The following is a 22,197-nucleotide window of genomic DNA, read 5'->3' as shown; positions in this document are numbered from 1 at the left end:
CAAACACATAGAAGCTCTACAGGTGTGAAATGTTACATCAGAAACAGCTTGATAAATCTATCTGGCCTTAAAGACAATCCATGTTCATAAACGTGACAACATTTTCAGTCATTCTTCAGTCAAATTTCAGTCAAACCAGAACCCGAGAAGCTTTATAACAAAAACATGAGAATAAACTGAGAGGACTTACCTGTTAAACCTTCATCCATGTGTTTCCTGAGGAGGTGACATCACACTTCATGGGTCATGTGATTTTTGGAGCAAACCATTTTTTAGTTTTTTTAAAAAGGGTAACATAGTTAACAAATGTATGACAGAATCAGACACAAAGAACTCAAAATGTATTTAAAATGTTTTATGAAGTAAAATCTGTATTGAAGACATTTGCTACACATTTGTGATGTTCTTATTGACCCAAATATCTTATCAGTGTATTACTACTACAAATTCATATACGTTAAACATATATGGGGTGGTTTCCCAGACAGGGCTTATCCTAGTCCCAGACTAAAATGCATGTTTGAGCTACCTTAATTTCAAAACATCTTGTACTGACATATTTTAATATCAGTGCCAAAGTATAGTTTATTGTAAAAAATTCTTAAACGTCCTAAAATAACTAAGGCCTAGTCCTGGATTAATCTAAACCCTGTCCGGGAAACCGCCCCATCGTTTTTTGTAACATTTTCCTCTCTTTTTGTCTCCTCTCAGGATTCGGTACTTTGAGACGAGCGCAGCCACTGGTGCTGAGGTTGACAAAGCCGTGGTGACGCTGTTGGATCTGGTGATGAAGAGGATGGAGCAATGCGTGGAAAAACCCGCAGCAGACGCACAGAACGCAGACGGCACCAGCAAACTGGACGCTCCGCCGGCCAATGAGAAGAAATGCGCATGTTAAAGAAGGAGGACGAGTCCTTTATCTCTCTATAATGGAGCGGTATGAAAGCCAAGCCCGTCCCAGTGATCTCAAACTGCCTGCGCTGGTGCTGTTCAGGTCTGGATCGCACGTCTCTCTCCACTCGCTGTATTAGAGATCTGTCTGGACATTTTTCTTTTCTGTCGGAGAGTTTTTATGATCCGCTCTACTGCCTTGTGTTTAACAGGTTTCCCTTACTAAAGCCTCTCTATCAACCCCTTAAAAATGTGTCAGAGAAACAAGTAAGATATAGATCTTAGGCCAGAATCACACCGTTGCGTACACGCTTACCTGCATTGATGATGTGATGATATTTAACCCATCAACTGAACTAACTTTAACCTGTTTGTCTGCTGTGATAGTAGAAGAAGCCGGTTAGTTTACTTTAACTACACCAAGAATGAATTGAGTAGGCTACTTGTGTTGCGGTTTAATTTGACAGATATCAAAGCATAAGATGGTGTGGATCTCAGCTTGTTTGCCTTCATGTGCTCGTGTAGTTTGACTCCTCACAAACACTATAATCTAATGAACTGAGATGATGGACGTCGGCTTGATTTTATTTAGCTCTGAATGAATTTTATTGAAGTCAAATGAATGTTTTTACACTACGAGAAGATAAGGCTGATAGACGGCTGATGTTGTGTGCCAAAACCTGGTGAACGCAGACCTGTGCATGTCTACAGTCCAGACTGAAGATCTGTGAATGAGAGTCGGTGTTTTCAGTGTTTTTCTGTAATGCTTGCGTGTTAAATGAGCGTGTAATGCATGCAGACTTCACACACAGAGAGATATCAAACCTGCAAACAGATAAGATTTGATTTCAGTTGTGTAGATCTGACTGGGACGTCATCTGTGGCAGATATTTTCTCATCCTGTTATCTTATGTTTATGGTATATAACTGTTATTGTGAACAGTACAAACCTGCAGACAGAGTTTTTGTTGTTATATCTACTGTGCTTTAGCAGATTCATGAAGGGTTTTCTGCTTATGACTTTAAACATTTGAAAGAAATTAAATGAAGATTTAAAGGGATAGTTCAACCGAATATAAAAATTCTGTCTTCATTTCTGTCCCAAAAGGGACTATGCATGAAAATGAGACAATATTGGCTAAATCTGGTGCATTTTACATATTTATGTATTATTAATGTGCATTGTCCCTATAAATAAATTACCTACAGTATATGTAAGGAATTATTGACGACGGGTCATTGAATTATAAGAAAATAATGCACACCCAAGGTGGTAATGCAGCATGACGTGGGTGTGCATTATTTTCAAATAATTCAAAGGACCAGAGTCAATTATTCCTCTTATACCCCAAACATTGCTCTGGTGCCTATTTTTAAGACATTTTACAAATTAGGTGTGCGGTTATAGAAAAAAAACGCATACCTGTGGAACATTTCTCAGCCAATCAGAATACAGCATTCAACAGACCCGTGGTATAAGTTGTTTTAAACCTGTATGAGTTTCTTTATTCTGTTAAAGCATACAGTTGAAAGTACCCCATATGGAAACATATGTTTTAAATATATGCTTAATACATTTGTAGAAAGTAATACTTAATTGAATATATTTTTGAATTTGAAAATATATTTAGTTTTAACCTTCATATATAAATATATTTCAAAACATATTTCAATACATTTTAATTTTACAATCTATATTTTTTCTTTATGAATATGTTTTAAATATATGCTAAATATAAGTTAATTTTATAAAGTATAGCTTTGAAGTTGAAAATATATTTAATTTGAACCTTTTTAAAACTTTTATATTCGTAACAGAAACAAAGTTTGTGAATATATTTTCTTTGAAATATATGGAGGACTAAATATATTTTTTAATGCTTTAAAATGTATTTATTTTTAAACTATATTTAGAAATATACAAAAAATGGCCAAAAATATACCAGTGAAAAATATATATTTTTAAACATATTCCAAAATAAATTTTAGCAAATATGTTTTTTTGGCAATTTTTTGTATATTTTGAAATATATTTTTCTTGTATGGCATTGATTTCCATAGTAGGAATAACAAATACTATGGAAGTCAATGGGTACAGTCTACTATGAAACTCATACAGGTTTAAAACAACATGAGGGTTTATTTCTTTATTTAATCAGCACTGAAAAAAATAATTCATTAAATTTACTCAAATTTTTTGGGGTAAGTGGTCGCAATCAATTTATTTAAGCTACATTTATACAAAAAAAAAACTTTTGTTTAAATGTACCATGAATACATTGATTGCAACTGCTTACCTTCAAAAAATGTGTAAATTGAATATAAATTTTTTTTAGTGAGGGACAATGCACAGTAATAATGCATAAAAATGTCAAATGCACCAGATTTAGCCAATACTGGGTCTCTCATTCACTAAGCATGCGTACGCACAAATTTGTGCATGAGATGTGCGTACGGTTGTTTCCACAAACAAATTATGTATTAAAATCAAAATTTCTTCTAAATGTACTAAACAAATCCCTTATATGGAGCTGGTTTGGGCGTGTTTTATGCAAATTGCCAACTCTGTGCATTTTGCCGCTCATGTAGAAAACTCTAAATTCACTAATGTAAGTACGAGTATAAGAACAAATTCATGTGCATACGCACGCGTTGTGAATTAGGTGGGAAGTTTTGTGTGTATAATTAAGAAAGACTTGCGCAATTATTAGTGTATGAGACCCAATGTAGTAGCTTTTAGGACAGAAATGATGACAGAATTTGTATTTTTGGGTGAACTATCCCTTTAAAAGAGTTTTAATGTTTGTTTATGAGTAGAATAAACACTAACACACATGGAAACATCATCAAAGAGCAAATCTAAATGAGATGAGTGAAAATCTTCTCTACATTTCATTTAAATCTGATAAAACACCTCCAAGATGTATTTTATAGCTCATCATGACTGATGCTGTTTGATTTTTGTCCTAAAGTGCCAAACCGATGTTATATGATCTATCAGCGCTGTATAAAAGATCCTAACCGTATCTGTGTTCAGACTCACAACAGGGCTAATGAATATCTGATGGGATTTGACAATCTCTGGATCAATCGCTCTGTATGAAGAACATTCACATCTGCATCTCTGAAGACACGAGCGGCTTTGTGTCTCATTTGTGTTTAAGTAACTCCTGTGGTTAAAGGAATGGCTTTATGACAAAGTGATTTTGTTTTGACATCGTCTGATGGATCGATTTCCTTGTGCCTGTAAAAATCTACTGACCAATGACACTAAACCAGGTCACATAAAGGTCCTGAACTAACTATTTTACTGCATTAAGAGTATATTTGGCAAAATAAAGAACAACTAAGTGAATTGTAATTGTAAAGCAGGTGAAAATAACTTCTCAGTTTTCTTTGAATGTTTATTTGAGTTACTGTATGTGTGTACTGTGTTAATAAATAAAGAGGAAAAATGATTTAAAGCTCAATATTTCATGTGTGAACAATTTAACAGAGCGTCTGAGTGAACTTTAAATATGACAAAACCAGTCATAAGGGTCAATTTTGTGAACTTGAGATTTATACTTCATCTGAAATCTTAATAAATAATCCTTCCATTGATGTATGGTTTGTTAGAATAGTACAATATTTGGCGAGATACGATGATTTCACTGCAAAAAATTTATTTTCAAGAAAAAAATGTCTTAGCATTTTTGTCTTGTTTTCAGTGAAAATATCCAAAAAATTCTCAAACCAAGATGCATCCTCCTGATGAGCAAAACCACCCAAGAAAATAGGTATAAGAATTTTTAGATATTTTCACTGAAAACAAGACAAAAGTAATAAGAATCTCTTTCTTGAAAATAATTTTTTTGCTGTGTTGACAATCTAGAATCTGAAGGTTTAAAATATAGAAAAAAAATCGCATTTCTTCTTCCTGTTTTACATCGGATTGCAAACTTTTAGTGAATTAACACCACCTATTCCTCTAATAAAAATCAACTTTAAAGTTGTCCAAATAAAATCCTTAAAGGGTTATTCCACTTTCATAAAAAAATCCCAATAACTAACTCACCTCCATGTCATCTAAGATGTTAATGTCTTTCTTTGTTCAGTCGAGAAGAAATGTAATTCTTTTGATGAAAACACTGCAGGACTCCTCTCCATGTAGTGAACTCCAGTAGACCTCAACAGTTTCAGTGCAGCTTCAAAGGAAATAATCCATCCCAACCAAGACATAAGAGTCTTATCTAGCAAAACAATCATAATTTTGACCAAAAATATAATTGTAAATTGTATCATTCCACATACAATGTCATGCATGACCTTTCAACATGATTATGTAATACACAAGGTCGCACATCACACGAGAAGTTTTGAGTCCTTTGAAGCTGCATTGAAACTGTAAACTGTTGAGGTCACTGAAGTCACTACATGGAGAAAAATCCTGAAATATCTTCCTCAAAAAACTTCATCTCTTCTCCACTGAACAAAGACATCAACATGTTGGATGACGGGGGTAATATGTTTATGGTGGGAAACTAACAAAATATCTTCAAGGCACATGACATTTACTTAATATCTTAATGATGTTTGGCATAAAACAAATAAAATGTCATTTTGACCCATACAATGTATTGTTGGCCATTGCTATAAATATACCTGTGTGACTTATGACTGATTTATGCTCCAGGGTCACAAATGTCTTTCATTAGACGACAGCTGACATTAAAGAGTAACAGAATATTGCTGTGGTTTATTAACAGTAAAGTACAGCACTATTGACCAACCAGCATTCAGAACCAGTACTACAGGCGTTATAAGAGAGAAATACAGTACACATAAGCTGAATTAAATTTGGACATTGAGGGTCCAGACTTGGCCTGATGTAGCTGAATTAACCTCAGTAAGACTTCTCACAGGCCAAACAGAACACAAAAAAAAGAAACAGAATTGATTTAACACTCATGTTGACAATTTGAGTCCTCCATGATTTTTACCAGAAAATAAATCTGTTGTAGCAGAATGAGAATCTTCTTGTGGGTAATTTGGGTCTCATACATACATACTGAAGATCACTTCTGCTTGAAGGAACCAAAGCAAAATATATTTTAGCACATTTTATTACCATTTTGTACAATTAAACTACACTAGAACCTCAGAAAACACATTTATGAGTACATAAAAATGCTTTGCTTGCCTTTTAGGTGCCACCAAATACACTGCGTGATAACCAAGAGCTCAGATTGTCAAAATACATCTATAGGTCACTTTAGGTTGTTTTGGTTAACCATTACCACATTGATATTGCAAACTCCAAGAGTCTACACTAACCTCTTTATAATCTTTACATTCATGCAAAAATAATACATCAATATTAATAAATGTTACAGAAATACACTAAAGTGTTCAACGGTCAGATGCATCTGCAAGTCCCAAAATACATCAAATAAACAATTGAAAAAAAAAACATTTCAGTAGTGCAAAATCATTTTCACGGGGGCAGTTTCCCAAAAAGGGCTTATCTTAATCTTTGAACTGACTTCATTTAGAAATATATCGCACTGACATATCTTAACACATATCAGTGCCATTGTTTGATCTCAAGATGAACACCGTTATTGTTTTTTTCAGAGCATTGCTCGTTGGAAAAATGAGCAAATAAAATATTTAAAATTGATATTTAATGTTCCTTACCTTACTTATAAGGTAAATAGCCGCGTAATAAGCAGGATAATGTACAGTTAGCTGGTTGTTATCGTGAATTGTAAGGTATGTTTGTAAAAACTACTTAAATGTCCTAATATAATGAAAGCTGAGTCCTGGATTAATCTAAACCCCGTCTAGGAAACTGACCCTCAATCATTTTTCTGTTGTTTTCACTTAAATATATTAACTAGAAAAGAGAGATAAAATAAAATACCATTTGAATTCATTTTCTTACCTCTTGCTTAAAAATGGGTAAAAAGATGTACTGTAAAAATATACGCAGCATTTTTGTCAAATCAACATATATTTTATGTTACTTTAACTTAATAAGTTAAACAGTTTCAACTTGATTTTATAAGTTATGTCAACTTATCACAAGCCAAAACTTAAAACAGTAGGTTGAATTAACTTGCAAAACCAAGTTCATGCTGCATTTTCTTTACAGTGTTGAAAACAACACAAAATACTGATTCAAATGATTTTGTCCTATGCAAGTATGGTTGATATGTTTTCTACGTAAACACTGAAGACAATAATGTGACAGAAACTACAGAAGAGAGAATAGCAACCATTTAACTTAGATATCTAGAATATATAATGTAGCTTCCTTACTGTAAACAAAAGAAACCAATAATATGCACAGATAATATTTGAAAATGGTTTTGACCCCATCAATCAGAGTATTTGGCAGTGATGCCCTTCACCTATAAAGAGAACATGTAGTACATTACAAAAATTCACGACTAATAACAACAACTGTAATCCTCCTACGAGGAAGATGTTTCTCCAGAACAATGTTCATCAGAAGTCTGTTCTAGAAATCAGTTCATATGAAGCAGGAAGATTTAAATGCGGTCTCTCGTGTAGACCTGGACTGAAGCAGTTTGTGCCATCTGGTTTTGGCTCCAAGTGGATTTGGGGTGAGAAGATCAATGTCAGGTAGCAGATAAAAATAAAGGAAAAAAGAAATATTTTCTTTCTAATCTTTATAAAGATCTCAGCCGCAGATCCAGACTCTGATGTTTTCTGGGCTGATGTAGCTTATGGACATTCAGATTTGCTTTGGCCCTTTGGTCTGGGTTGGTTTGGGTCCATCTAACAGTTTGTTTCAGTAGTTTTGTTGGGTCACACCTGAGTGAGGTTCTTCTCTGTAGGTTCTGATTCAAACGAATCCTCCTCATCTACACTTAGAAGTCTGAGTTTTTCCAGAGTTAGTTTGGACTCGGTCCTCCTGCAGGACACAATGAGAGCAAATAAACATCTTCTGTCTTGTGGGCATGTACGTGTGTGTTTGTGTGTGTTTGTGTGTTACTGACTTCATCTGCAGATGTTGGTCCAGTAGTTGTCTCTGGAGTCTTGTGTTGGCTTCTCTCTCTTCGCTCAGTTCTCTCTGTGTGTGTCTGTATTGAACATCTCGTCGACTCGCCTCTTCCTCAGCGTCATTCAGTTGTCTCTTGAGCGAGCGAATGCGTTGCGTCATCTACACAAACACACACACAAATGAAATCTTTGGGTTGTGTATTCACATACACACAGTGCAGACAAAGCATTCAAACTTACATAACAAACCAACTCAGTTTGTTACGCATAGTGAATAAATAAATATTCTGTGACAATAGATAGATAAGAGATGGATGTGATGCTCTCTAGTGGTGAATGAGATTTATACCAATTCCCTCTGTTCTGTAGAGATCTTCTGTTCCTCTTCAATCTGCTCGGTCAACTCGTGAATCTTTCTCTCTAGTTTACCGATAGTGTTTGATAAAACCACTTTATTCCTGAGAAACAAAACACAACGCTGATGAAGTCCTGTAGTGATGAGTGTGAAGTTGTAATATCTGACAGGTGTTTGTGTCTCACCTCTCCTCTAAACGCAGTGTGTTCTCCAGTTCTTTAGCTTTACTCTCAGCTCGAGTGACTGAATCAACCTCAACTCTGTTATTCTGAAGTTCCTCCATCTGGTTACGCACATCTCTCAACTAAAAACATTAACAGCATTAGAAACTCTCCTCAAAGACCAACAATACATTTCTGAAAGCCAAACACACACACACGCACACGCACGCACACGCGCACACACACACCTCTCTCCCCAGGATGGCCTTCTCACACTCCAGCTGGTCGATCACATCTTTCTCCTGAATCAGTTTGATCTGCAGCTGTTCAGCCTGAAAGACACATGAACACATTTCATCATGACTCTCATACCGATTCACTTTTCTACAATATTGATTCACTAATACTGATTCACTGATTTTATGATGATTCGCCCCTCCCACCCCACACAGATTCATCCCGCCCACATTGATTCGCTCCTCTCAAAATTATTTGATCATCTTATACTGATTCACTGATTTTATGATGATTTGCCCCTCCCACACCAATTAGCCCCTCCCACACTGATCCGCTCCTCAGAAAATTATTTGTTCCTCTTATACTGATTCACTGATTTTATGATGATTTGCCCCTCCCACACTGATTCGCTCCTCTCAAAATGATTTGTTCCTCTTATACTGATTCACTGATTTTATGATGATTTGCCCCTCCCACACAGCTTCATCCCGCCCACACTGATTCGCTCCTCTCAAAATTATTTTTTTTCTCTTATACAGATTCACTGATTTTATGATGATTCGCCCCTCCCACACCAATTAGCCCCTCCCACACTGATCCGCTCCTCAGAAAATTATTTGTTTCTCTTACACTGATTTACTGATTTTATGATGATTCGCCCCTCCCACACAGATTCATCCCGCCCACAGTGATTCGCTCCTCTCAAAATGATTTGTTCCTCTTATACAGATTCACTGATTTTATGATGATTAGCCCCTCCCACACTGATCCGCTCCTCAGAAAATGATTTGTTTCTCTTACACTGATTCACTGATTTTATGATGATTAGCCCCTCCCACACTGATCCGCTCCTCAGAAAATGATTTGTTTCTCTTACACTGATTCACTGATTTTATGATGATTTACTCTTCTCATACTGATTTGCCCCTCCCACACAGATTTGCTGCTGTCATAATGATTCGCTTCACTCATAATAATTAGCTTCTCTTATACTGATTCAGTGATTTTATGATGATTTGCCCAGCCACACGATTCACCCCTCCCACACCGGTTCGCCCCTTCCAAAATGATTTGTTCCTCCAATACTGATTCACTGATTTATGACGATTAACTCTTCTCATACTGATTTGCCCCTCCCACACAGATTCTCTCTTATCATAATGATTCACTTCTCTTATACTGATCCACTGATTTTACAATGATTCGCCCCTCCCGCACTGATTCTTTTTTTTACGATGATTGTAATGCTGCTACTTTTGTGTCACAAAGGGAGTTTCTGCACGAGAGCGCCCCCTGGCTTTAGGATGTGCCGGGATTTCACCATAATTCATTAAAATTAATTCATTGAGAAAACGCACATTTGCATGATTAATCGTGACAGTCCTGAACATAATATATATATTTAATGTGGTTAAAGTGATCCTCTATTGATAGGTTGGAGTAGTTTACTGACCTGTTCTAGAGCTCTCTTGTGTTTGGACGCCCATCTTTGCTCATTCTCCTTCAGTTCTTCTAGATCACTCTCTAGATCAATGATGCTCTCCTGAAACAAACACGGTCAGGTCAGAACACACGACTCTTACACATTATACATGCTGGTGTTAACCTCCAACTGTGTGTGTGTTTGTGTACCTGGGATAGTTTGAGTTGTTTAGCGAGGTCATCTCGAGACTGAGTGAGCGTCTGCAGCTCCATGCGCAGATCTTCCACGGTTCTCTCGGCCTGTTTGCATTGCAGCTGCGCACGCTCACGCAGCTGAATCTCCTCCTCCAGCGTCTGCTCCTTATCGCTCAACTTATACGTCACCTATGTAGGCAAATGCATTTTCGTTTATTCAAAGCAAATCTTTTCTGTGTAATATTAATGCTAAAATGTGAGTTGTGCTGACCTCTCCCTGCAGTCGATTGACGATCTGTGTGAGACGCAGGAGCTCCTGATCTTTCTCCAGTAAGCTCTCCTCCAGCTCCTCCACACGCATCTGCGCATCCGCACGCAGTTTCTGCTGCAGACTGAGCTCTGTTCTGGCCTGATTACTCTCCTGTAGAGCGTCTGCCAGCTAACACAATACAACATCAGATTAAAACCAGCACGTCTTAATCTAAAACATGTTTTCATAATCTGTCATTAGAAATCAAAGTGTGTGCGTGCGTGTATACAGGTACCTCAGTCTCCAGTCTGAACACATTGTTGTTGAGCTCTAAAACTTTCTTGGCTTTGGTTTCTTTCTCCACTTCAAGTTCCTCCAGGTTGCGTTCAGCCAGCCAGAGTTTCTCGGACACAATCTGAGTATTTTGAGTTTGTTTCTCCAGAGCTTCCTATTTCACACACACATCAGGTATGCATTCAGATAATGACCAAACTTTAAACATATAAAAGATAATGGGTAACACTTTATAATAAGGGTCCATGAATCATTATAAACTAATACCTAAATTAATTCTTACTTAAATATAAACTAATGATGAGTTAATGCATGTGCCAACCATAAACTAATAAAGAGTTATCATTAAGTACAACATTCATTGTTAAATAATACATCAAAAGGTATATTACAAGACTTTTCTAAGATGCAAAATCTTGTTGTCCCAAAAGTACATATGCAAAGTTGTAGCTCAAAATACCATATAGATTATTTATTATAACATGTTAAAATTGACACTTTGTAGGTGTGAGCAAAATTGTGCTGTTTTTTAAAATGCAAATGAGTTGATGATAATGCAAACACTGATCACCATAATGATGGTTTGTTGAAATTGAAACTCCATTGTGCTGTCAATTATTTTCTCTCTCTGCACTAAATAGCAGTGCTGTAGTTGGACAGTGTAGATTAAGGGGCGTCTGTATTATTATTATTATAAGATCCCCTTCTGACATCACAAGGGAACCAAATTTTAATGAGCTATTTTCACATGCTTGTAGAGAATAGTTTACCAAAACTAAGTTACTGGGTTGATCCTTTTCACATTTTCTAGATTGACAGAAGCACTGGGGACTCAATTATAGCACTTAAACATGAAGTCAGATTTTCATGATATGTCCCCTTTAACTAACAACGAAAAAACATGTATGTTCTTATTGATGACTCTTGATTAGTTAATGATTAACTCGTTATTTTTCATTCAATATTAGTTTATTAACTTAGCATAAATTCATGCTGAAGCAAAAATACATTTATGTCTTAGATCATTATGATTCACGGCCCCTTAATATAACTTGTAACCAAGATGATAATAGGATGACAAAACTAACATAAACATCTCTTTTAAATGATATTATAATTATTTACATTTAAAAAAAATACTTTTAGTATTTTTGTCTTGTTTTCAGTACAAATATAAAAAAAATTCTAGAAATCAAGATGTATTTTCTTGTTGAGCAAAATGACCTACCATAAGAAAATAAGTCTAATTTTTAGACAAAAAATATAAAAATTTGTGCTTAAAACTAGCAGAAATCTGCCAATGGGGTAGACAAAAGTCTTGAACTTCTTTCTTTTACACAGTTAATTCAAGAAAAAATTTAGAAAATATTGGCCAATTATTTTGCTCTTTTACACTACAAAAAAAAAAATATTTTCAAGAAAAAATGTTTTTAGTATTTTTGTCTTGTTTTCAGTAAAAATATCAAAAAATTCTTAAATTAAGATGTTTTTTCTTGATGAGCAAAACGACCCAAGAAAATAAGTCTAGTTTTTAGACCAAAACTATCCAATTTAAGTGATTTTGTGCATAAAACAATCAAAACAATCTGCCATTGGGGTAAGGACATTTTTCTTGAATTTAGTGTTTAAAAAAAAATGTTCAAGATTTTTTGCTTACCACATTGGCAGATTTTTTTTGCTTGTTTTATGCAAATTTGATATTTTTGGTCTAAAAACTAGACTTATTTTCTTGGGTCGTTTTGCTCATCAAGAAAAAGCATCTTATTTTAAGAATTTTTTGATATTTTCACTGAAATCAAGACAAAAATACTAAGACATTTTTTTCTTGAAAATAATTTTTTGCAGTGTAGGCACAAAATCACCTAAATGTTATGTTTTTGTCAAAAAAAACTAGAGTTATTTTCATTTTGCTCAAGAAAATGCATCTTGACTTAAGATTTTTTTTTAGATATTTGTACTGAAAACAAGACAAAAATACTAAATAAGAAAGTAATTTTTTGCAGTGAAGCAGGACTCTCTCTCTCACCTCGGTGTCCTGTATCTTATTCTTGAGGGATTGTTGAAGGAAATTGAAGGCGTATTCTTGATTGTTGGCTTCCACCATGACCTCACGCGCTTCCCTCAGCTCAATCTACACACACACACACACACACACACACACACACACACACGTCTGTGTTATTATTGATCTATGGATCAGATGATCTCCAGCTTTATAGATTGAGTGTGTGTTTGTGTCGAACCTCCATCTGTTTAAAACGTTCGATCATGACGTTGTTGTTGCTCTCCAGTTCCACGATTCTCTCTCTCAGTCGGTTCATCTCGCCCTGCATCTGTGTGTTTGTTCGCAGGAGATCTTCATTGTTCACCAGCAGACCTCTCATCTCGAAGCGGATCTGGTTTCTCTCTTTATCCAACTCGATGCTCTCAGCTTCCAGAAACTGGTTTCTCTGTAAAACACAAACATATGTACTGTAGATTAATGATGTGTCAGTGATCAAGTCAGACGTCAAATCACCACATACCACAGAAATTATTTCACTCAAACATCAGGTTTCTTATATAAAATTACCAATAACAAAAGTATACAGAACAATATAATAAACATTAATCAAGTGTATAGGTTTGATCCTATGGAACACACATACTGTTGTATTGAAAAATACATATATATACATTGACAAAGGGCCGTTGAATTATTTCAAAAGAATGCACACCCAAGATGGTAATGTGCATCATTTTCAAATAATTCAATGGACCGAAGTCAATTATTCCTCTTATACCATTGGTTACCACAGACATTGCTCTGGTGGTTATTATAAGACTTTTGACAGATCAGGTGTGCGGTTACCAATCAGAAAAGCATTCAAAAGACCCGAGGTATAAAGTAAATTAATTGCAGCAACAAAATATGTTTGTCTAAAAGTGTCGTTCACTGACCCTCTGACAGTCCTCCAGCTGTTTGGTCAGCTCCTGGATGAAATCACGCTTGTTCGGCTGATTGTTACGAACGATAAACTGACCTGGAGGAGGCTGCGAGACAGAATGCATGACATTTAATACAAGTCACGTAGCAGCTGTAATATCTGACACTACACAAACAACACAAACTACTCACACACCTGCACATCTCGTCTGCGGCTCAGACTGTCATAGTTGCCAATGCGAGAACGATGAGCCATCACCGGACTCTGAATCGGACTCACGCTTCTGAACAGGTTCACATCAGACGCAGCAGGTGACATCACTTCCTGTGTGTGTGTGTGTTATACAGTTAAAAACATTTCAACAGAACTGTGCAACTCACAAACAACAGATATCAACTTCCTTAAATCCACGTGTTTTAACCCCTTAACTGGTGGGTGAAAAGGTTGATGTACACTTTCAAATTAATATAACTCTGGCATCAAGTCTAATCTTGGTCTTGTTTTAAAGAAGAAAATGTAAAGTTTTTCACAGAAGTGTCTGGAGGTGAAAATATTAAATAAAAAAAAGTTACAGCAGTTTACATTTATTGTAATAAATAATGTAATAAAATATATATTTTATAAATAAAATTATCACAATTAATGATAATAATATTATAAATTAAAATAAATTATTTATTATCAAAAATAATAAACTATCAAAAAAAAGAGGTTTGTACAGGGCCCCTAAGGGGACATGGAGCAAAAATTAAATAAAAGTTTAGTTTCGCATGTGCACGTGAAACAATTGCGTGCCCACATGAAACTAAACTTAAAAATTATTTTTACTCCAATGTCACCTTAGGGGCTCGGTAGGTTTGTCTTACACATTTAGTGGTTTTACCAATAACAGCCACTAGGTGTCAATGTTTTCTGCATACTCTTGTCACAAATTAATAAATTACTGTCACTGCATTATTCATTCTGATAAAAGGCTTTGAAATATGAAAGCTACATTCTTTCCAACAATATGTTGTTTTTTGTGATAGATTAAAATTTACATGCAACATATTAAAGTAAACTCAGGTGTCCCGTGCCAGTTATTAATATTACATTTATAGTTTACATTTCCAATTTTTAAGCAGTTTTTGTATCAAACTATTCATTAGATCAACATCATCATGACACTGGCAGGTCAATATATTGAAGTACAGGTTTCATCCACTAGGGGGAGACATTTTCCCTCATAACCTACAGCTGGACTGCACTTTCCCACACATCTCTCTCAGTATTATTCATGATAATTATTCAGACAGTTACCCTGCTGAAATCAGACATTCGGTTAGGAGGATTGTAGTCCAATGACAACGTTGCATAAGGACTGTTAAAGACGGTCCTCGGTGGGCTTTCAAATCCTCCAGTCTGAAAGATGAAAAGACAAAATTATTTTATTTCTGTAGTTCTGTTTGGTGATGCTACTCCTACAGAAATTACTAAAATGAATCTTGTCATGTGTAAGAGCAGAAAACTCACTCTATCTGACATACTGTCCCAGTCCCGTGACGACAGCGAGTCCATGGATCCGCGAATCATTGGACTGATCCTCAGCAGGTTACTGTTGGTACCGCTGTTAGCTGAAGCGCTCTCACCTGAGACAGAACCATTGGCAACGTTGGACCCCAGGTAAAGCTCATATTTTGGGTTCGGGCGGACTTTTGGGGTTGCTGATTCGTTCTCTGACCTCTTTTCACCATTGTAGTTGGAATGCGGAGTAAGACAGACAAGCACCACGTTCAGAAATCAACTTCACACATCAAACAAAAACCAAACACAAATGCGCACATAGATTTTTGTTATTAACAGCTCAGATGCAACACTGCACATTTAAAACAAACAGCGCTGGTGCAACACCGCACATTTAAAACAGACATGAACACACTCATGCATGGAGTGTCAGTACGGTCTGTGTGATTTGTTAGTAATGTTGTTGATTAATAAAGCGTGGAAATCACACGAGTGTCATCTTGATTGATTGTTGCAAACTTCATGCATGCGGATCTGGAGGTGTCATGAATCATACGGCAGATGTGCGGCTGATGTGGACATTTGCAGCGAAGCTTTGGATGGTGGTCGGTCGGGTCCAGGACGAGTGGCGACTACTTACCGGAGCAGGAACCACTGCACCTGTCCTGTCCTTGGAGTGTTGGGATTTGTCCTCTGAGATCTTCTGGTCTTTGGACTCTTGTTTGTCTTTATCGGGGTTGTGAGGCTTCTGCTCTGTTGTCCTGTTCTCTGATTCTTCAAAGTTCTGGTTCCTCTTGCCATCTTCACTTTTACTCCTATGTTTACTGATGCTGCTGCTCTCCATACTACTCTCAACCTCCTCCTCCTCCTCTTGACCTTTGCCCCCTGACCCGCTGGGAGTTTTCTGCCTAGCGCTGCTTGTACCGGAGAACTTGTAGATGAGATCTTTTACACTTTCAGATCGTGTCAGACTGGTTCGCGTAAACTTTCCCGCCTTCTTATTGGCCGTCCCCTTTCCGTCCTCGTCCTCCATAGCCGTGCGTGTTTTTGAGCCGGTTGAAGTGTCTGTGTTGGGATCTGAGATCTGTGCTGTATGTTTGCTGTCTGTTCCCTAGAAACACATTATTGTGTTTTAAAACACACTTGACAAATACAGTTGTGACCTTTAGCTTTACTGTTGTTGAGAAATTAACTCGCTTTCACTCGTCTGGGTTGTGCAATCATTTTATTTTTAAATGAAGAAAGAACACACCCATTTAATGTCAGGTTTATATGCACAATACAACAGAACAGAACAGAACAGAAGACCTCAGCGATCTTGAACCCGGAGAACAAACACAAAACCCAACTATTCATTCATAATCTTACATCCAGTGCGACTTATAATGGACAGCATGCATTTATAGATTCATTCACACAACTATTTGTAAGCAAACATCATGGTAAAACTGTAGTTTTCAATCCAACGAACATACTACATGATAAAGAGAAAACTAGTTTTAGTTTTGGTGTAGATAGTATGTGAATTGTGACGCAGCTATAGGGTTTATCTGACCGTGATGAGATGAGACATCATCACATCACAGCATCTCTCTTACATCCACACAGACCAACATTTGGGTTTTTGTAATGAAACACTTATATTTTAAAAACTCAAAATAAACTTGGGCCGTACACGTTCATGAGAGTTGAGGTACGATGAAAGGCCCAATGCTATAAAAACCAATCGCTTCACTTCAGAAGACATTTAATAACTGCATGGATTAATTTTTAATGCATTGATACTCTTGCTGGAGGGCACTATCCAAGGCCATTATAAAGTTAAAAAGATACTAAATGTACTTAAAAAATTAAGTCATGTACACCAAGAAAGGCTAGATTGTGAAATACGGACTAATTTTTACTTGTGAACTATTCCCACTATCCTTAAATCTCATAGAATTCAAGTGTCAAACATGGCAACCTCTATAATCACATACATGACATTAAAATCACCTATACGATGAGCTGTCATTGGTGGTGACTTGATTACCATCACCTGACAGCTGTCAATCATAAGGTCTGATAAACTCAAGACAACACAAACACACTCAGGTATGTGTAAAAGTATCTTAAATGTCTAACTTTCAGTAGGCCAATATAATTTGCATGCTTTGTGCACGTTGTGCATGAGCGTGCATGTGCGTGCATGAGCGTGCATGTGCGTGCATGTGCGTGCATGTGTGTGGGTGATGGAAATATTCACTGGCGGTTCTGAACATTGGAACAGATCATATCATGTGGAAAGAGAGTTAATGTGGCACTCGTGTGGACAAATGCAATTGCATTATTACTGTAGATGTAAGTCTGAGCTTAGAGGCATCAGGGACAAGAAAAGCTGATAAAGACTGATGATATGAGTTTAGATATAACGTAACAGCCCTTTTACAATCCAATTCTCACAAATAAAATCCCTGACAGCTGGCTATCTGTAAACATGTACAGGCCATACAAAACATGACACACACGCACAATCCTCCAATATTTCACTGAATCAAAGTGTAATTATAGTAATGTGGGTCTAGTGAGAGATTTAAAGACTTAATTCCAGGGACGTGAGCGTCTCTTCTCCCCTGAGACGCCGCGCAGATCTCTGAGTAACAGAGCGGGCGACTCCCGGGTCACTGACAATGCCCATCACTTACTGCATTTAAGCTCTCTAAAGGGATAATCGCTTAATCCACAATTTAATGTGATTAATTTACACCAAATATGATTTCATTCTGCTGAATGTCCCACGAGACAAACGCTACGTCAGTGTTTCAGAGCACTAAATCAAAATAAACTACATCATATAAGCCCGTGACAAGCTGCTGTTTACATATGACAGAGTTGATTAACGTTATAAAGATGCACAACACATTTGTTAAAATGAACTAAAGCTTTTTAGTGGCAACCTTTAACAAAGCAACATCAAGTCGCCATGACAACAGCAGGTCACCACTACACCCTGAAAATGGTATTTAGGGGCGGGGATTAGCATGTAAATGAGGTCAGGTTGCGGGGCGTGAGAGCGGATCAGACCCGCACCAGACGCTAGAGATTTACTAGTTGTTTGTCATGAGTTCGGTTCTCTTGTCCCGTGGTGACCCAGGCCGACAGAACCCGGGTTCTGTGTTGAACAGACATTCCCTCAGGGACAGAGAGAGAGAGCATTACCTTACATCTGTCTCATTCACACACCATACACATCAGATTACCATAGTAAGAGAATTCAAATCTAATGAGAAAAATCACAGAGGATGAAAAGACAAAAAACCAACTAACTGAAATGTCCAGAAAGTTGAGAGTGTATGATGGTAAGTGTTCACAATGTAACAAACATCAAAATGTTAAAATTACCTTTATGTAAGATATGTGTATGTGTGCGTGTGCATGTTTGTGTGTGTGTGTGTGTATTATTCCCCAGGGCTCTTAAAGAGTAACATATGGTGCTGAATTCAGGATGTGTCCTGACCCACTTTACTGCAACCCTGTGTTGACAATCACACTCCGTGTTTGTGTGTATGTGCGTTCATCAGTAAACTACAGAATTAAAAAAGTCTCATTAATTACTAAAAATCCATTTTAAAAGTTCTTTAAATCAAACGGACATTAAAGATGTTTATAGTGAATAAGGGCCTAAAACCCAACTGTCCACATGAAACTACATGAAATTATGAGCAGGTCTTGTTACTAACGTGTTGCTGTTAACCAGTGTTGGGTAAGTTACTCACATAAAGTAATTAATTACTAGTTATTATCATATCTTCAATCATGTCATTAGATTACTGTACAAATTACTCCCTCTAAAAAGCATTTAATGACCGATTACTAATTTCTTTATAAATCCTATTTAGTAAATGATACAAGGATAGGCTCAAATAAATCATTTAAATCTACATCTATTATTCTGGTCACACTTTTTAAGGTCCAATTCTCACCATTACCTACTTTAGCCACAATATAATCCAACTACTGCTTATTAATACTTAGTAGTTAGGTTTAAGTACTAATAGGAATTGGATATGATTAAGGATGTAAAATAAGGTTTTGCAGAATCATGCATTAATAAACGCTGCTTTGAAACAATTACCAATTGTAAAAAGCGCTATATAAATAAAATTGAATTGAATTTAATTTATGTGCCATGATGTGTCAAAGACAGTACACCACACACGAACAGATTTTCAACAAGAGTCTCGACTGTGAACACAGGAAATCTCACAAAATCTCGCGAGACTTCAGAATAAGAAGTGCGGACGAGATGCAGGAAGAAATGTCAATGATACTGTTTGGAATGATTTTTACAGAAAATTCCAAGGAAAAAAAGAGGGTTTGGGTGAAGTCGTGGAAAGTTCACTTTGCATCAACTTTACTTTATGCTGCACCATGACTGCTTCTGTCTTCCATCATCTCACTTTCTGATTGGATATTGTTTCGTTTCACGTGATAATCTCAAAAGCGTGCGTGCGTTTGTCCTCGGGGTTCCCCACACACATCAGGATTTCTGATCATAAATATTAAACACGTTCTTCTGATCAGATTCGGACACTCTTAACACACCTCACATCAAGGGAAAATCTGATAAAATAATCTGTAGAACCATCAGGATAATCCGGACATAGCTAGGATTATCGGAAGGGGGGAATTGGCCGAAAATCAGCTGATTATCTTTTGGTGTGTACCCAGCATTAGTTATTATCAGCATTATTAATAAATGCCCCGTTTATATAATTTTCATCCAAGATCAAAAAGTGACATCAAGATCTCAGAAGAACAACAGAATGTGTGTAAAAAGTAAAAATACCGGATAACAACACATGGTAAACGAGAAAAAGACGAGGTATGACAGAAGTGAAGAGCGTGAGAAGACTGCCAGGTGAGCGTCCAGATGTTCCATAAGAAGCAGATTTCTCTATAACATCACCAACATCTGGACCAGTTTAAAGAAATACATATCAAAAGACACACACACACACCTGCAGCCGCAGCGACTCTGTGTTTAATAGAGAGTATTTGGGTAAAATATGACCTTCAGTCTTGAAAAATGAACAGACATCAATCCTCAACATTAGATTCTCTTAAAGGAAGAGTTCACACAAAAATGTGTATGATCTAAAATGGCAGCACGCATGCTCGATGTTGGTACATGTTTTATCATGATGCATATGATGGCTAGTTAACAGACATGTGAGAACCAATGATCGTCTTACGTGCCACCATTTTAGATCATATACAACCTACAGTGTTATTTACATTTAAACCTGTCTTATCAATCACTAAATAAGCTCAAAATCGTTTTCTTTTCAAAAATGTATTTAAGATGTATATTAACCCACTGGAGTCAAACATGAGGCCACTTTTCAATGACATTAGACAGCTAGGAGGGTCAGGATAATATTTAATGTAACTTTAAATATGTTCAGCTAAAAACCATGACAGGCACATTTTTTGGGTGAACTACTTTAAATCTTAGTTTTTTATGATTTTAATCCTTAAATTAAGATACATTTAGTGTCTCAAATAGTTACAATACAATAATAAAACATTCAATAAAAATTCTATTTGTATTACCAGTTAGATCAGGGGCATGTTGTTTGAGGATATATTTTTAAATATGACTGGAAACTATATAAAATATGTTGATAAAAATGAGGGCTAGGAAAACATTAATCGCGATTAATCGCATACAAAATAAAAGTAATTTTTCGCATAATATATGTGTGCTGTGTGTAATTATTATGTACATATAAATACACACAAATTCATGTATGTATTTAAGAAACATTTACATGTGTGTATATATATATTTATATTTTTATATATTCTATGTTATGTATACATTTTTAAAAAATTATATATAAATAAAAAATCTGACATAAATGTCTGTATGTATGTGTGTGTGGTTAAATATACACAATAATTACACACAGTACACACATATATATTATGCAAAATATCTATTATGCAAAACTTTTATTGTGTATGCGATTAATCACGATTAATCTTTTCCCAGCCCTAACAAAAATATTATTAAAGTGTACAAAGATACTTTATATGATCACCTACAGTATAAAAAGGTATTGTGGTGGTCCTATTGTACAGTAAAATACCTTGTAAATAGCATTTCTTAGATCAAAACTGAATACTATGGTATTACCATAGTACCATGTCCAAATATATTTACCTTTTTTTTATTAAACATTTGTTTAATTTCTCTCGTGTCTTAGCGAGGATTTTCAATTTGGTATCGTAGCAGTACTGTGATAAGTTTAAAGAAATACAGCAGTAAAAATCAAAACTTGTCTTGGGATTACCATGCTGTTTTCCTGCTCGGTCATTCCTGGCATCCCGTTTCTCAGTCCGTCAGTCGGTGGGATGAGTTTGTGTGTTTCCCGTCTGTGTGTCTTCTAACGATACAAGTGTCTGTCCACACGAGAGATTTTACCCACAATGCACTTCTGCACGTCACACCTGCTCTTTAACAGCCACTAAAACACAGAGACATGAAAATGAAAATTTCTCTAAACCTGCCAAGAACACAAAACACAACTGTAAGAAATACTTTTTTTTATGCAATTAAGTCTATCTATAATAATAAGTCTGGCGCTGTGACATTATTTTCATGACAATAAAGCCCATATAAACATTTATAAAACACTTACGGTGTCAATCACGTTCCACCTCTCGTTGCTGAAGTTGTACAGCAGATATCTGACCGCTCAGTTTAATGAATCTTAGTCTGTGAAGAAAAGTTTGAAATGAAGTTTTAGAAATCTGACATGCAGAAGTTTCTTCTAAAGTCTGAAAGCTAAGGGTCACTGCACATCACATCTGTCCAAATAAAACCTCATCTCCTGCAGAAATGTGTGATCGTTCCACTAGAGGACGCTGTGCATGCACACATCAGCAGATTTAACCCAATAAAAT

The 22,197-nt window shown here is 36.2% G+C and overlaps 3 protein-coding genes across 6 annotated transcripts in view; 1 reads left to right on the top strand and 2 right to left on the bottom strand.

Annotated features, from left to right (window-relative positions):
• Positions 1 to 254, bottom strand: part of wdr91 (WD repeat domain 91) — a 45,212-nt gene extending 44,958 nt beyond the window's left edge. The window contains exon 1 of one of the 2 annotated variants that reach the window (XM_073871633.1): positions 191 to 254. The gene's annotated coding sequence lies outside the window, so the exon portion shown is untranslated. Of the gene's footprint in view, positions 1 to 64; positions 83 to 190 lie in introns of those variants that run through there. The other variant, XM_073871634.1, reaches the window with a different exon arrangement.
• The window catches only part of rab27b (RAB27B, member RAS oncogene family), a 36,743-nt gene extending 32,382 nt beyond the window's left edge, over positions 1 to 4,361 (top strand). For both annotated transcript variants that reach the window (XM_055180643.2, XM_055180644.2), the window contains exon 6: positions 712 to 4,361. In XM_055180643.2, the coding sequence (XP_055036618.1) occupies positions 712 to 898 (187 nt within the window). In that variant the 3' untranslated portion in view covers positions 899 to 4,361. The remainder of the gene's footprint in view (positions 1 to 711) is intronic.
• Positions 4,362 to 5,978: 1,617 nt separating this feature from the next.
• LOC129423775 (uncharacterized) overlaps positions 5,979 to 22,197 on the bottom strand; it is a 31,326-nt gene continuing 15,107 nt past the window's right edge. The window contains exons 3-20 of one of the 2 annotated variants that reach the window (XM_073871631.1): positions 21,933 to 22,009; positions 21,585 to 21,758; positions 15,892 to 16,357; positions 15,256 to 15,494; positions 15,043 to 15,144; positions 13,939 to 14,067; positions 13,757 to 13,849; positions 13,060 to 13,266; positions 12,843 to 12,947; positions 10,818 to 10,970; positions 10,544 to 10,711; positions 10,288 to 10,461; positions 10,109 to 10,198; positions 8,667 to 8,750; positions 8,443 to 8,561; positions 8,252 to 8,360; positions 7,899 to 8,062; positions 5,979 to 7,813 (exon numbers count right to left, since the gene is read on the bottom strand). In XM_073871631.1, the coding sequence (XP_073727732.1) occupies positions 7,708 to 7,813; positions 7,899 to 8,062; positions 8,252 to 8,360; positions 8,443 to 8,561; positions 8,667 to 8,750; positions 10,109 to 10,198; positions 10,288 to 10,461; positions 10,544 to 10,711; positions 10,818 to 10,970; positions 12,843 to 12,947; positions 13,060 to 13,266; positions 13,757 to 13,849; positions 13,939 to 14,067; positions 15,043 to 15,144; positions 15,256 to 15,494; positions 15,892 to 16,357; positions 21,585 to 21,617 (2,541 nt within the window). In that variant the 5' untranslated portion in view covers positions 21,618 to 21,758; positions 21,933 to 22,009 and the 3' untranslated portion in view covers positions 5,979 to 7,707. The remainder of the gene's footprint in view (positions 7,814 to 7,898; positions 8,063 to 8,251; positions 8,361 to 8,442; positions 8,562 to 8,666; positions 8,751 to 10,108; positions 10,199 to 10,287; positions 10,462 to 10,543; positions 10,712 to 10,817; positions 10,971 to 12,842; positions 12,948 to 13,059; positions 13,267 to 13,756; positions 13,850 to 13,938; positions 14,068 to 15,042; positions 15,145 to 15,255; positions 15,495 to 15,891; positions 16,358 to 21,584; positions 21,759 to 21,932; positions 22,010 to 22,197) is intronic. The other variant, XM_073871632.1, reaches the window with a different exon arrangement.

The sequence above is a fragment of the Misgurnus anguillicaudatus genome, chromosome 9 (genome assembly GCF_027580225.2).
Source record: "Misgurnus anguillicaudatus chromosome 9, ASM2758022v2, whole genome shotgun sequence".
Classification (NCBI taxonomy): Eukaryota; Metazoa; Chordata; class Actinopteri; order Cypriniformes; family Cobitidae; genus Misgurnus; species Misgurnus anguillicaudatus.
Note: the sequence above shows the minus strand (reverse complement) of the source record. Positions and strands in the feature narration are given on the sequence as shown.